The sequence below is a fragment of the Phaseolus vulgaris genome, chromosome 4 (assembly GCF_051622355.1).
Source record: "Phaseolus vulgaris cultivar YP4 chromosome 4, ASM5162235v1, whole genome shotgun sequence".
Lineage (NCBI taxonomy): Eukaryota > Viridiplantae > Streptophyta > Magnoliopsida > Fabales > Fabaceae > Phaseolus > Phaseolus vulgaris.
This window is the reverse complement of record NC_143501.1, coordinates 42,532,813-42,549,426: the sequence shown is the minus strand read 5'-3', so window position 1 is coordinate 42,549,426 and position 16,614 is coordinate 42,532,813. Positions and strand designations below refer to the sequence as shown.

The window sequence follows — 16,614 nt, the reverse complement described above, 5'->3', positions numbered from 1 at the left end:
ATATTTGTTTTTCATGTAGAGGATAGTCTGGTTTGTTTGGAATAAGTGTTATAAATGGATAAATGAGTTAGTTGTACAACATGGTTACCCAAACTTGCATTTTCAGTGGTTTAAGTTAGTTAGGTTGTCTATACCTATAAAACATAGTCTGACACCGTCTGGAATTATATGTGGATCACGGTTGTTTGGGAGATTTGAAGACAAAAAAAATAATATAGTGTTTATGCATTAGTAAATCTAGATGAGATATTCTCTCTAGCTCGGTTAAAGACATTGTCCTATATTACTACAAAAGTAAAATCAATATCAATAGATTTCCTTATTTTTTTTTGTGTATTTGATCCATTTAGCTTTTTAAAAAATATAAAAAAAAAAGTAAATTGCAGTTTATGGAATAGGGTTTGGACTTAACCTTAGGTTAATTGTGTTATGTTCACTGGTTTGGGTTGGGGAAGGGGTGCCTTTAATCTCATGGCCTATTAGGTGATAAGTTGAGAGGAATTGGTTCTTAAGGGTTTTTTTTTTTCTATTTTGTCTGTAACTATGCAGTGATGTAAATGATTTTTTTGTCAACTCCTCCATTTTTTGTTTTGTTAGTCTTCTTTTGGTGGAGTAAAACAAAAGGCTTGAAAGAACTGGGAAAGGTTTATTTGTTGTGCAGGAAATCATTATGTGGAGTAGAATCAGCTGAACTCATCCAATCTCTAACATTATGAATGTGGCTGAAAATAAAAAATAAGTTTTTATATATTTAGAGTGCAAATTGTATTATATTACTAATTATTTTATTATTTTATCAAATAATGAGTTTTCTAGTATAATAAAATGTGATTTATTTTGACATAATTTTTATATAACTACATATTAATGTGTTTATTTACGTTTTAAAATACAAACGCAAACGAACAAACATACCCAGTCATAAATCAGAATGTTTATAGAACCCCTTTCCTCGTTAAAAATCCAAAATATAATTTATATTAAAAATATTTTTATATTTTTACAAAATAAATAAATATATGTATCTACTATTATACACATTAAAATGCTCCTTAATTATCTACTCATCACTGTCAAACTTTGTTTTAATTGAATTTGGATCTTATCTTCATTCTCTGGCCTGAATCAAACCACCCTCATTGTCTTTCTATAACACTTTTCTTTTCCTTTTTAAAACCTCTTTATTTATTTTTGTTACTTATCCAAACAAACTCTCATTTTCTCCATATTGCAACCTCATTGAAGGCCACATGTTCTATCATTGTCCTACCTTTGTAGGTTGCATGATGAATAATGATCACAATTACCAACAAATTAATTACAAGTTCAATTACCTTTTCAAAACCAATCATATTATTACATTTGAACATGGCATGTTTACACATCTAACACACTTTTCTTTTAACACGTTTTCATTTTATTAAAAATTGTAAAATTATGACAGAGTTATTAAATAGAAACTCAGTCTTAATTTTTTTTTTCATTTTCAACATATTTCAACCAACAACAAAAATGCGTCTTTCATGAAAAAAATATATATCCAAAAGAGTGTGTTAAAGGATATTACTCCTACCATTTATCATATAAAAACTTACATATCAGGTTAATTGATCTTATTAATCGGTGTTAAAATAAAATAAAAAAGTTATTAAAAATCAGTAAACAAAATATTGAATAACAATTAATTTTAAAAATAAAAAATAATTAATTAGATATTATTTTATAAACTAAAAAATTATTGATATCTAAAATCATTTTTATTATTAATAAAAAATTATAAACTAATTTTTAAATTAATATTTGATATTAACTATCAAAATTTTAAATACTAATTATTTTAAATTAATTATCAATTTATAATTAAAAACTAATTTGTATGACTAATTTAAAATTTTAAATAATTAATACTTAAAATTTTAGTAATTAATATTAAATACTAATTTATAAATTTTTATTAATATGAAAAAAATTTAGATACCAATAATTTTTAGTTTATAAAATAATATTTAACTAGTGTATATAATAATTAATTATTTTTTATTTTTAGAATTAATTTTTATTTAATAATTTTCATAAAACTATTTAAAAATTAAAAAAGATATTTTTCTTAGCCAATACTCTTAGAATTCTTGTTAAAATTAGCCTAGTATAAATAATGCAGCTATGTTAAAGTCGTGGTGGTAGTTGTACAATGTTGTATTAAGATTGTTTGAAAGAGAGAGCTTTAAAATTTGTACTTATCTTTCTTAGCTATTCAATTATTTTGAACAATGTTGATAAGCTGATTGAAGATCACATCTAACACACGTAAACCTCATATGGACCAATCAATCTCTATCGTTATATATAATTATATCAAAATCAATGTTTATATTAATCAAACATCTTCCACATGGCTTTCTCTCCAACCTTTTCTTTTTTAAATATTTTCATTTATTTTTTTTTCTTGCCAACTTTGCATGCTTCTTGGTTTTTTTTATAATTTTTTATTATATATATATATATATTTGCATTTTTTAATTATATTAAAAATGCATTATTTTAATGACTTTTGAAACCCATATTATGCTCACTAAATACTATTTATATTCTTCCATGAATTTTGTTATCTTTGAATCATATCTTTTCAAAAGCTTTAATGAAAGTTAATATAAAAGGTCTTTCACTATAACGGTCACATATATATGCTAAGTTTTAGTAGTATACTCTTAATGAATATATTAATGACATCACTTGAATAATTAAGGACTAAGAAATTATTAAAAAATAAAAAAAATGTAGAAACATCTTAACAAAAACACATTATTAATAGTTTTCTGTAAAAAAAGAAGGTTTATATTTAATTTCTTGATTAGTTAAAGAGCTTGTTTTTGTTAATTAGTTTTCTACTCGTCAATGATCTGTCTTTTTTCTCCTTCTTCTTTTTTAAAGTCAAGAAACGCCTTTTGTTGGTCTTTGTCTTTAATTATGTATGAGACCAAACTTTTTCCCTTCAATCCTAATACTTTGCATGTTAATTAGAACATGTTAGATTTCTTTTTTTCTTTTCCTTTTTGTTTGAAGTAATACCTAATTTAATATCCTTCTTTCTTTCTCTCCATAACAACTATTCTTGAAAAAAATATTCATCCTTTATATTGTTATGTTCACCAAAATAATAAAATTTTATTGTTAAAATAGTGGGTCAGTTTGTTTGTGCTTATTTAAAAACAAAATATATTTTTAATAAAAAAAACATTTTGTTTGTTTGTCTAATTTGTTTATTTTAAAAGTAAGTAAATTTTAACTTATTTTAATAAGTAAATTTTATTAAATAGGTTTTTTTTTAAAAAAAATACTTATTTTAAGTTTAACTGGAAAATATTTAACTATACCATTTTTAAAACTGTTTCAAAGGTATAAATTTGGTCTGGTAAAATAGAAACCAAAGACAATTAATAAAAAAAAAGTATAGCCTTTGTATAATGGTGTGGATTAACCCCTCAATTAAAATCAAATGTAAATGTTAAAATATTTCTGAATGATAAAAAATCAGTCTTAGAAAAATATAATGGACTAACATTAGAAGTTAACTATAGAATAATATGTGTATAATTTGTTTGGCGTGTGTTTTAATAATGTCAACTATTATCAATTTCAGAAATAAAACAGTTTCATCACACTACAAGAAAATCATGAAATAGAAACCAATTTTTAGAGACCAAAATAATTAGTTACAATAGGAACTAAAATAGAGACTATTTTAGAAACTAAAAAAAATTGATTTCTAAATTAGTTTCTATTATTTTCTATTATTGTTAAATAGTTTCTAAATTGGTATCTAATTAGCAACTAGGGTTTTAACTGTTGGGTCTATTAGTGTCTAAGCTCAAGAGGGGAGGGGTGAATTGAGCTTATAAAATTTTCGCAAGAACACACAATTTTCAGTATACCAGAGACAAAAAGAACAGATTGATTTTACATGAAACAAATTGATTCTTCAGAGCAGTCTAGCACAATTTGACTTTGTTCAAATTAAAATTGTAATCAGCAGAGAGCTATAACAGAATCAGATTAATTTGATTTTATGAGTATGAAGAATATAGCTATGCCAAGAAATCAATCAACTTCATTCAACACAAGGTTTTAATGAGAATGAATCTTTCTCAGGTTTTAATGAATAGACAATTTGTTTTCAGATCAATTAAAACAGCATATACAACTGTCTTGATTGTGATTAGAGAGCTTTAACAGATCAGGAAGAATAGTTTTTATTAAACCCAGAATTAACAGATTCAATTTCAAAAGAACAGATTTAGTTCTTGACAGAAATAAGCAGAACCAGAAATGAGTGCAGGGATGAGAAGAAAAGGCACACAAGTTTTTATACTGGTTCACTCATACAGAGCTACATCCAGTCTCACCTTACCCCAAGGTGGATTCCACTAAAAACAGTACCAATTACTTACAAACACACCAGTTCTTGAACACTACAAGAACAACACATTCAATGCTAAAAACCCTATTTCAGCACACCTTGCACTCCAAGAAACCCTATCAAGGAGTGACTAACACTTACACCTTTACAAACCAGAATAAAGGAAAGATTACACCTGAAAAGAAGATGCAAGAACTCAAAACCAGTAGTTCAATTTGCTGCAGAACTGCACCAGCACCTTCACCAAGATCAAAGGTTTCCTAGAACCAGCACACTTGAAAATCTCTTTGGAAAACCTTTCAAAAATCTTTCAATCCTTCTTCTCACATGGAAATTGTTTGATCTCTGTCAAAAACGTAATTGCACAGCACACTTTCATGTGAGAGACACTTTTCTTTATATAGAAAAACAGTTTCTAACTTGTTTTAATAAAACAGTTGAAAAACAGTTATGAAAACAACAGATTCATTTTTGAACTTAACAGATTTATTTTTGTGAAAACTGCCAACTCAGCTAACTGAAATAACTGTCTGAGTTGTACCTTTGGTGCCCTAACTAACTTGTGAAAAACCTTTTAACTGACCAAAATGGCAAACCGATTCTTTCACAGTGAAACAGATTAAATGAGAGCAAATAGGCCAGCTCAGCTTTAACTGAAATAACGACCTAAGCTTTGCCTGTGGTGCCCTAACAAAATTTTAGAAAAGCCTTTTAACAGAGAAGAAATAAACAGATTCTTTCTCCATAAAACATATTTATTTGTGTACTGATTTAAAACTTTTAAAATCATTTTAAAAAGCTTTTCAAAAACCATTTAACCACATCATGTGCTTGATCTAGACTTGGTTAGGCATCTAGGATAGGTTATACAGCAAAAGGCAATCAATCATACACAATTACAAGCCTAATTACAAATGAATCTAAAAACCTATTACAATCTTCAAAGCACTCAAGTCATTTTCTTCATCAAACACATATCAAGCCTTGGTAGGGAAGAAGCTTCCTCCAGCTTCAACATTAACTACCAATTATTTAGTTTCTAAATTTGGTAGCAAAAACCTTGGATGCTAATTAGATACCAATTTAGAAACTATTTAACAATAATAGAAACTAATTTAGAAACCAAATTTCTTTTTAGTTTCTAAAATGGTCTCTAATTTAGTTACTATTGCAACTAATTATTTTGGTTTCTACAAATTGGTTTCTATTTCATGATTTTCTTGTAGTGTCATTATTAATGTAGTAGTATAATATTATAACAAATAATCGACATTGTTTAAAAATCAAAAAAATTATATCATCAAATAATAATAAAATCTTTAATGGAACCATATATATCCTGTTGCTTACTTTTGGGTTGCAAGAGATGCATTTTTGAATCCAATAAACCCTATTTTTAGATCACATCGAAATATTTGTTTACCTTAAAAAGAAATAAATATGTTTATCATTGTTGATTAAAATTAATTATTAAGAATTATGCTCAAATCTTTTATAATATATATATATAGAGAGAGAAAGAGAGAGTGAGAGAAATGGTTTGGGCCTGAACCCAATCTGCTTTACCGTATGTGCTGTTTCTTGGCAATTTATTTTTGCACGTCCATAATTTCCTTTTGCACTTCCACAAATATTAAAATCTCCACTTTGCTCTTCTAGTTTATTTAAAACTGACTTTTGAATCTAGAAATATTTTTGCGTGAAAAAAAAAAGAGCTTTTAGATTGTACAATTGACTTTCTGATTTCGTAAAGTGGAAACTTTTTTTATTATGAATTGTGAAATCTAGAAATTCTTTTGAATTCTAAATTGTGTAATCCCAAAAAGTTTTTTTTTTTTTTAGATTATACAATCTATTAGTCATTTTTTTTTGCATGAAAAAAGTTCTCAAATTTAAGAACTTGGAAATCAATTTTTTAAAATAAAACCTTTAAGATTATGTAATCTAGAAAGTTTTAATCCTTGAGTCCATTCATGACACAACATATAGATAAGAGTGTGACAACGAGAAAGAGGATTGCATAATCCAAAATACTTATAAATCTATGCATAATGATATAAATGGCCTTTGCATTTTGAAGTTTTTCAATGTACAAACTAAACTTTCAAAGGTATTTGTTCTAAACAAAAGTATAGACGAACCTCTACCTAGAACATCAAAAGTGGTTAAGGATAGGAACACCCTTTCACCGATGAGTATTCAATGTATGAGATCCTCTTTCCGGCAACATATTACATAATGTATATATATATATATATGGGTGTATTCCTAACCTCCATCTTACGGTTATGATTGTGTCTTAACTGAGTATTTAAGGCTAATTACTCTGAATCCTGCCTCGTGCCATTATGTCCGCCTACTATCACGATCGACAACCGATCTTGATACACCCAGGATCGGGTCAGACCCATATCCTTACATGCCCCTCAGCCTCAAGCGAAGCCAATGAAGCTTTATTGAGATAAGGGTCTGAGGGTGACCTATCCTTTCTCGAGATTGGACTAGGCAAATATCCTTACGTGCCCCCAAGGCTCCAACGTAGGATACCGAGGCTCTAATTAATTGTCTTTCAAAATCCAATATCGTCCACTTTATCGATACTAACATTCTTCATTTAATGCTCTGCATCATGATACTATCACTCTTCATTTAATGCTCTGCACCACGTCTCATCACCCATCTTTTCTCCTTCTTTGCGTCCACGTGCTGCACCACATCTCATCACCCACTTTTTCTTCTTCCATGCACCCACGTGTCTCCCCATGTTGGGCCACACTTTAATGAATTAATGTAAATCCCTTTCTCACGCCTTTTCAATTCTGCATCCCTTTACTACTTCCATCGTGTCTCTTCCCGTACACCTCATTGCCTTCGCGTTATCACTTTGCCACTCTTTACACCCACTTCCACTCTCCAGGTACGCAATTGATTTTCTTCTATTACTTGTGTTATCTTGACATTCATCCTCCTGCGTGCTTTCCCGTTCATGCTTAACTCACTTCCAGTCGTTCCACTGCTTGCATCAACACTGCATTTCAGATTTATCATTGATATAGGGTTTGTGGTTATCCTTCCCTTCTTATACGATGTTCATTCCTCGTCCCTCTATCCTGTAGTTTCTTGCTCGTGGATTACAGTGCTCTTTATCCCTGGGCAAAACTTGATGTTTTACGTGAGGTTTATGTATTTTCTTCCTTTAAACGCATTAGAAAACTTCGCCATGCTCAATCGATGAGTCATATTCGCTCCGACAAAGATCTTGTTGTTCCTTGCAAACCTACAAAACCCATTTGTAGTAGTTGTTGTTTAGGCGAGTCACCCTTATGCTTTTTCTATGAAATGTTGTTTACCAAACTCGGTTTCCGCTAGCCTTTGACTCCCTTCGAAAAAGAGGTTCTTAGTGCCATGAATGTGGCTCACTCACAACTTCATCCAAATAGCTAGGCTTTTGTGCGAGCCTTCTATATCCTGTGTTGTCAGCTTAACTTTGTTCCGAGTGAAAATATGTTCTTCTACTTCTTTGAATATAAAACTTCCAAATGAACTTCCTGGGCTTTTATTAGCGGAGCGAAAGATCGGGCCATACTATAAATCTTTTAAAGGCAAGTTCATAAAAATCCAAAAGGCCGATCGCAATCCAGATTTCTTTGAAGGGTTTCCCCTTTACTGCACATCCAATCCTCAGAGTCAGCAATCTCTTTCTCCTGACAACCTTGAGAGTAATGAATTTAATGACTGCAAAAAACTTGACGACTTAGGGATTGTCTTTGAAACTTCCATACTTTTAAAGCTCGAGTTCCAACTACATGACCTAAAAGTCTATATCGGTACACACTTCTATTGGTTCTCCTTATTCCTCTAATTGTTTATTGGTGTCTCATTAATACTTTCCTTTTCAGATAACGCCATGCTTCTTACTAAAGCTGAAATGGCTCGCCGACTGAGGGAGGCTTCCTTAAAACCTAGCACCAAACCAACTGTTGGTGATTCTGAGCACACCACCAACTTACCGGTACGAAAGAAGCGTAATGTTGAGGGTCGCCCTCCAGAAGGCGCATTCGACCTAGATGATCATTTCTCTCACCAACAAGGATCATCAAGAGCCCGAGCTTCACATAATGAGGCTAACCCCTCCTTTGAGATGAACGTCTCTTCCTAGACCGAGCTGCTAAACGCCTTTGACCACATGGCCTACCGGCTGTTGAAACAAGACAAAGAAAAATAGACGAGCTAAGCAACAAAGTAGAGAGTGTTCGTACCACGAATTCTCAACTGGAAGAACAACGATTAACAACCTTAGTTCATGACCGCGACGATGCTCTTAGTAAGCTACAAAGAACTTGAAGATTATGCTCGCCATCAGGATGAACATTAGGCCGCCAACCAAACTTGGAAGAACACTGAAGCCACGATGCACAATAAAATAAACACTTTGGAGAATGCATTGGAAGTAGCTAAGAATGAAATATCCTGATCCTTTGTGGACGATTTCCATGGAGCTGTGCAGAAAATCAAAGTGATCCATCCAGATTTGGATATCTCGTTTATGAGCCTTTTTAAGAGTGTTGTTGATGGTCAGATTGTGGATGAAGAATGAATATATCAAAGAAAAAATTTAAACCTCGGTATCATTTTGAAAACTTAACCATATTTCGTGTAATCAAGTTTACAATTGTTTCTCATAATTACTATTTAAACAACTAGACTACTGGTATTTGGGCGACTCTTATGATATCTAGGCTTATTTCCTACTTATTTGAACAAAATTTATTTGTAATACAACGAAACCAAACGTATCCAAATTCAGACTTAAAAGAAAATCAACTTTAAACGTAATTTTTGAAAATAAATTATAAATATAATTTATAAATGACTTAACATCTCCAACCTGGCACCAAAAGTGGTGAATGCCTACCTCCTCCTTTGAACCGAGCATCTTCGGCTCGACATCATGGGTGGTGAACACCAAGCCATGGATTTTTATTGAACCGAGCATCTCCAGCTCGACACTATGGGCGGTGAACACCAATCCATGGTTTTTATTGAATCGAGCATCTCCGGCTCAGCACCATGGTAGTGAATACCTTCCCATGATTTTTCCTTGGACCGAGCATCTTCGGCTCGGCACTAGGGGCGGTGAACACCAACCCATGATTTTTTATTAGACCAAGCGTCTCTGGCTTGGCACCATGGGCGATGAATACCTTCTCATGGTTTTTCTTGGACTGAGCATCTCCGGCTCGGCACCATGGGCAATGAACACCAACTCATGGTTTTTTATTGGATCAAGCGTCTCTGGCTTGGCAGCATGGGCGGTGAACACCTTCCCATGGTTTTTATTGGACCGAGCAACTTCGTCTCAGCACCTTGAGCGGTGAACACCTTCCCATGGTTTTTATTGGACCGAACAACTCTGGCTCGACACCATGGGCAGTGAACACCTTCCCATGGCTTTTATTGGATATACCTGACCTTGAAAACAATTTAATAAATCATTGCAAACGCCAATCCATTTGAATTGGTAATTTATTATTAAAATATTGTTGTAACATGTCTCAAACTGTAAAATAAATGAAAATCCCAACATGCAGGTTAGCTATAATAAAACCTCAAATTAGCTACATTCCATGTCCGAGTGATTTCCCCGCCATCTAAGGTCTCCAACTTGTACGCTTCTCTCCCTATATGGTCCGATCCATCGCGATGCTAATTTGCTATCCATGTTTGCTTCTACTGCCTTTCTTAAGATGAGGTGTCTCTCTTTGAACTCCCTTGCATGCACTTTGCTTAGGTATTTTGCTTTTATTCTCCATTTTTGCACTGATTCTCGTATCCTCGCTTTTTCTCTTAACTCATCAATAGTATCTAACCGGTACAACCGACCTTCTTCCGATGCTGCTTCCGAAAAATTTTCAACGCTTCTTGACATCTTTTCCACCTCAATCGACAATACTGCATCCCCACCATATACCAAATCAAAAGGTGTTTCCTTTGTCGTTGACTGCACCGTAGTGTGATACGACCAAACTACTTCTGGTAAAATATCCACCCACTTGGCTTTGGCTGCTCCCATCTTCTTCTTCAACCCTTGTAAAATTACCTTATTTGTTGCTTCCGCCTGTCCATTAGTCTGCGGATCTTCCATAGATGAAAATGTGTCGGATTCCCAATTCTTCACACATGGGCCTCATCTTCCAACTAGCAAATTGTGTACCATTATCTGATATCAGTTCTTTAGGTATACCAAACCTGCATATTATTGACCTTCATACGAACTTGGTAATTTTATCTGATATAATGGTGGTTAAAGCCTCCACTTCTATCCATTTCGTAAAATATTCAACAGCTACTACTATGAATTTGAATTGTCTTACCGATATGGGAAAAGGTCCCAGAATGTCAATTCCCCATCTAAAGAACGACCAAGGGGTGATCAAAGAGTACAATCGCTCCACTGGAATCTTAATTTCATTTGAATGTCTTTGGCACCTATCACATTTCTTAACATACTCTGCACAATCCCCTCTTAACGTGGGCCATAAAAAACCTGCCCTTAGTACCTTCATAGCTAAGGATCTCCCCCCGATGTGACTCCCACAAATTCCTTCGTGAATCTTTTGCATTATCCTTTCCTTTTCCAATTCGTCTACACACCTCAGCAACGGTGTCGAAAATCCTTTTCTATATAACTTTCCTTAAATTATCTGGAATCGAGCTATATTTTTTCTCAAAATAGCTTGTGCTTCCAACCCAACAGGCTCATCTCCATCTCTGAACCATTTTAAATACATGTCCATCCAACTATGCCTGCTACGAAGTTCCATGATCTCCCCAATGATTACACTTGGTGTTGCTAAGCTCTCCTGAATGACCAACCTATGATTACCCCATTTTTTTGTACTTGCTAATTTAGCAATAAATCTGCTCGAGCATTATGGTCATGTGGTACGTGCACCAAACCAAACTCCTCAAAATTGGTTGCCATATTCTATACCTTTTCCAGGTAGTTGGCCAAATGCGGGTCTCGTGCCTAGAAGTTTCCTGCCACTTGTTCGGTCACCTAATTGAGAATCACTTCTTACCACCAACCTATTGACCCCAATATGAATCACCAATCTCATTCCAGCCAACAAAGCTTCATATTTTGCTTGATTATTGCTCGCTTGAAATGCGAATTTTAACGACTTCTTTACTAGGACACCATCCGGCCCTTCCAAGATTATCACTGCTCCACTACCCTGCACATTTGACGCGCCATCCACATATAAGATCCATCCTCCCGAACCTCCCTTCACATCCTCATCATTTGAGGGTGTTAATTCTGCCACAAAATCTACAAGTGCCTGAGGCCTTACCAAGCCCCATGCCTTCAAACAACAACCCATACTCTGGCAATTCAATCGTTCATTTCATCATCCTTCCTGCCAAATCCATCTTCTGTAAGACCTGCTTAATTGGCAAGTCTGTCCTCACCACTACCTGGAAATTCTAAAAATAATACCTCAACTGTCTTGTTGTCATCACAACTGTTAATGCTGATTTTTCTATCTTTTGGTACCTTACTTCCGCTCCTTGTAATGTCCGAAATAGATCAGCCTATGTTCATTCTCTTTCTCCTGTGTTAACATCGTGCTTATCGCCTTCTTTGTGACACATAAGTATAGAGGGATAGGTGACCCTACCATTGGTTTAATTAAGATTGGCGGTGACGCTAATACTTCTTTTAACTTCTGAAATGCTTCCTCACATTCTTGTGTCCATATAAATTGATTACTCCCCTTTAGACATTGGAAAAAAGAGACCGATCTTTCACCCGCTTTCGGAATAAATCTCGACAAAGATGCCATCTTTCCAGCTAACTGCTGCATTTCTTTAACTGACGTTGGACTCCGCATGTTCAAGATTGCCGCACACTTTTCTCAATTCCCCTTTGTGTCAACATAAAACCCAAAAACTTTCTTGCTTTTACTATGAATACACACTTTTCTGGATTCAACTTCAACTTATATTTGTCCAACGCCTGAAAAAGTTCCCTTAGATCTCGCACATGACTATCAGCTTTTACATACTTCACCACCATATCATCTACATATGCCTCCACATTTTTGCTCAACATTCCCTCCAAAATCCGATCCATCAACCTTTGGTATGTCGCTCCTACATATTTTTATCCAAACGGCATTACGGTAGAACAAAAATTTGACAAACCTCCCCTAAATGTTGTTTTATCCTCATCCATAGGATGGTATTTGATTGTAACCCAAATATGCATCCATAAAACTTAATAACTCACAACCTGAAACCCCATCTGCCAAGACATCGATATTAGGCAGAGGATAAGCATCCTTAGGACATGCTTTATTCAAATAAGTAAAATTTGTACACATTCTCCATTTTCCATTACTTTTTGCACCAAAACCACGTTAGCTAGCCAAGATGGGTACTGTATTTCACGAACATACCCAACACTCCTCAATTTCTTCACCTCCTTGTCTACTATATGTCGCCTTTCTTCACCTAATTTCTGTCTCTTCTGTACCACAAGTTTCACGTTCAGATTCATTGATAACCTATGGCATATGACATCAGGATCAATCCCTGGCATATCCTGAACCGACCATGCAAAAGCACTTAAATTGTCTTCCAAACATTCTATCTACTCCTTTTCCCATTCCAACTCCATACAACTTCCTGTCTTTAACAACTTACCCTCTCCAACTGCTACAATTTTTACTTCCTCCATTGGTTGTGGTCTTTCCCCCTCATAATCTACCCGTGGGTCCAATTCTACTTCCACATCTATCCTCTCTACCTGCCAACATTTCTTTTTATTTTTTAAACTCCTTTCATAACACTTTCTTGCCATATTTTGACCCACCCTTATTACCCCTACTCTGCTCCGATCAGTAGGGTACTTCATCTTCATATGCACTGAAGACACTACTACCCCTAACTTATTAATAGTTGGTCGTCCCAATAGGATATTATATGATGATGGAGTATTAACGACCATGTACCTGATATTAATTGTCTTGGTATTGCTATCATCTTCAAAAGTGGTTCGAGCTTGTATGTATCCTCGCACCTGAACTGGATCGCCCGAGAACCCAACCAAAACCCCTTCATACGGCTTTAGCTCTTCTAACGATCCACTCATAGCCACAAAAGCATCCTAAAAAAGCACATCAGTTGAAGACCCTTGATCAACCAACACCTTATGGATACATCGACTTTTCATTACAATCGAAATAACCATGGGATCATTATCATGGGGAAAAACATCTTCCAAGTCTTCTTTGGTGAAACTCAGTGTCGGCATTGGAGTGACTTCAGTAGCCAAATGCAGCACCGCTCGAGCATAACGCTTTCTATCGGCACTAGAAACTCCTCATCCCAAAAATCCTCCTGCAATTGTATTTAAATCTCCCAATATTGAACTTTCATGTCCTTCTTCCTCTTCCCCATTCTTTTCTCTTCTCTCTCCCTTTTTTCTTCTGATTCTTTTTCCTTCACTTCCTTCATTCCTGCTATTTGCAACATTCCTCTTTGCATTAGATCATCAATCTGTCTCGCCAGAGTATAACACCGTTCTGTATCATGTCCATATGCTTTGTGAAAACAACACCAAGCGCTCGAATTTTTTCCCATGTTCATGGTGGCCTTCTTTGGAAAACGCAAAAGTCGTGTTGTATTTACGTCTTTCACAATATCCCTTTGAGATATTGGCAGTTTCGGTGGAAACCACGTCCTTTCCTCTCTTCTCTCATAAGGCTTTTCTTCTCCATGCGTATAAGAACCTCCTCCAGTTCTTCCTCCATATGAACCTCCTCCCGATTTTTCCTCCCTTCGTGTCTTCAACAGGCCCCCACTTCCGCTAGCTGAACGAACTCTTATTACCTCTTTTTTCTGCCTTTGATCGCAACCCATCTTCACCCCTTCGCTCCTCCTCTTTCTTCTTCCTAGCGAACTCTTCCACTTTGACATACGATACAGCCCGAAGATTAATATCTGCCATGTTTGCCGGTCTTTTCTTCACCTGAGATTCTCTAAACAATCCTGACCTCAACCCTATAATGAAAGCCTTCACACACATTCCTTTATTAGGCTGGGAAATTTGAACTACCACTTTGTTAAAACAACGCAAATATTGTTTTACCGCCTCTCCCCTAACCTGCCTTACATAAAATAAATTTGTTGTGTCTGGAGGTTTAGTTTTATTTGCTGCAAAATGAGCAACCAATAACCTAACAAAAACCTCTAGTGATGTCATCGATCCTTCTGGCAGATTGTTGAACCAATCCAACGTCGTACCTATCAAGGATCCTGCCAGCATTTTACATCGGACGGCGTCCGACCTTCCATATATCGACATTTGCGCCCTAAAATTCTTTAGGTGGGCATTCGGATCTTGCTTCCCATTGAACGAGCCAATCTTAGGAAAAACATAATTTTCCAGAATTGGTTCATTCAAAATTTCAAAAGAAAACGATTGAAAATCTGGCTCCACGTCCTCCATTACTCGTTTCCCCACACTCTGAGCCTCCATCTGCCTTTAAAGCTCCTCATTTTGCCTCAGGAGTTGCTCTTGACCCCTTAATGTTTCCTCCATTCTCATCCTTGTCTCCTCTTGAATTCCTCAGCTTGTTTATCACTTCGCCTCCTCATGGTCTCCATCATCTCCATCAAAGTCCTAGTTGCGTCTAAGGTATGATCTCCATTTGGTACAACATTTACCTCTTCCTCCACAGCTGCTCTTCTTCCTCCCCTCATTTTTGTCTGTCTCAATTAGTGGCGCAGGAAAAAAAATTACCTGCCCCACAGTGGGTGCCAAAATGTTATAGACAGAAATATAGGCGACCCTCTACCTAGAACATCAAAAGTGGTTAAGGATAGGAACACCCTTTCACCGGTGAGTATTCAATGTATTAGATCCTCTTTCTAGCAACATATTACATAGTATATATGGGTGTATTCCTAACCTCCATCTTACGGTTATGATTATGTCCTAATTGAGTATTTAAGACTAATTACTCTGAATCCCATGCTTCGTGCCATGATGTCCGCCTATTATCACGATTGGCAATCGATCTTGATACATCCAGGATCGAGTGAGGACCATATCTGATGGAGATCAAGCCCAAGAGAACATGGAGGCCACTCATCAAGCTCAAGAAGAGGTGGAGGCACAAATGGAGGACGCCCATGGAGGTCAAAGTCCACCTCAAAGGATTACAAGAAGTATGTTCAAAGCCTTGGGAGCTAGAGGACATTTATTTTCTCTTTTTGTAGTGTCTTTAGTTGAAGGTGCTTAGAGGGAAACCTTAGAAACCTCTTTTGTTATAGCATCTTTTAGGTTTTAGTTAGGAGCTTTAGGGGGGTGTATTAGTAGATAGGTGTAGGAGTAGAATAGGGGGTGCCAAAGTGAAGGAAAGGATCACACCTTCCTTGCTTTGCATTTTAGCGCCGGTTCTAGCTTGTTTTGGAGGGAATTTTGATTTGTTTTAGCTTTCAATTTTCAGCACCTTAGGCTATAAATAGAGGTGCCTTCCTTGTAAATTTCAGATTTGAATTTATCTAAAGAAACTATACTCAAAATTGGAGTGAGCATTTGGAGAGCTTTGAGCTTCCACTCTAGTCTTATCTTGAAGGACCATGGTTTCCTCAAGTGGCGGCTTGCACACTCATCTAGGAGCATCCATACTTCTAGTGGCGTGATCATCCAACCATTCTTCCATCTTCATGAGCATTCTCTTCTCCTTCCTTTCTTCTTCTTCAATTGTTCATGTTGCCTTGTGTTTTGAGTTGTTTTTAGTTTCGGTTTCTTCCAATTTCCAGCACCTATATTCTGTTTTTGTGGTTTAATTCTGTTCGGTCTTCTCTTTTTATAATTCCTTTGTTGATTCAATTTGACAATATTTGGTTCATCCAAATGAGTTTGGGATTTGGTACTTGTTATTGGTGAGTTCTTGACTTAGAACCATGATCCAACTTCTAAGAAAGTGCCTCTATATTTTCCAGCTCAAGGTGATTCCTAAAAGTGTCAAGAATCTTGTTCTATGTGGCTATTGGAATCACATCATGTGGTATCATGAGTCTTAGGTTCATTCTTGTTTAATTGTTGAGTTGTGTGCACTTTAATTTCAAGAGCTCTTTATTTTCTTGCAATTTAAGTTTCTGTTTTAGAATTTTATTTGAGT

General features: G+C 35.1%; 1 protein-coding gene across 1 annotated transcript; it reads right to left on the bottom strand.

Annotated features, from left to right (window-relative positions):
• Positions 1–10,031: 10,031 nt before the first annotated feature.
• LOC137838810 (uncharacterized) lies at positions 10,032–10,562 on the bottom strand. The gene has a single exon (XM_068648033.2). It carries the CDS (start codon positions 10,560–10,562, stop codon positions 10,032–10,034), a length of 531 nt encoding a protein of 176 aa, XP_068504134.2.
• Positions 10,563–16,614: the final 6,052 nt, after the last annotated feature.

Excerpts from the sequence above, each read along its gene's own strand:
- LOC137838810 (XM_068648033.2), bottom strand. The coding sequence starts at position 10,562 with ATGGAAGATCCGCAGACTAATGGACAGGCGGAAGCAACAAATAAGGTA.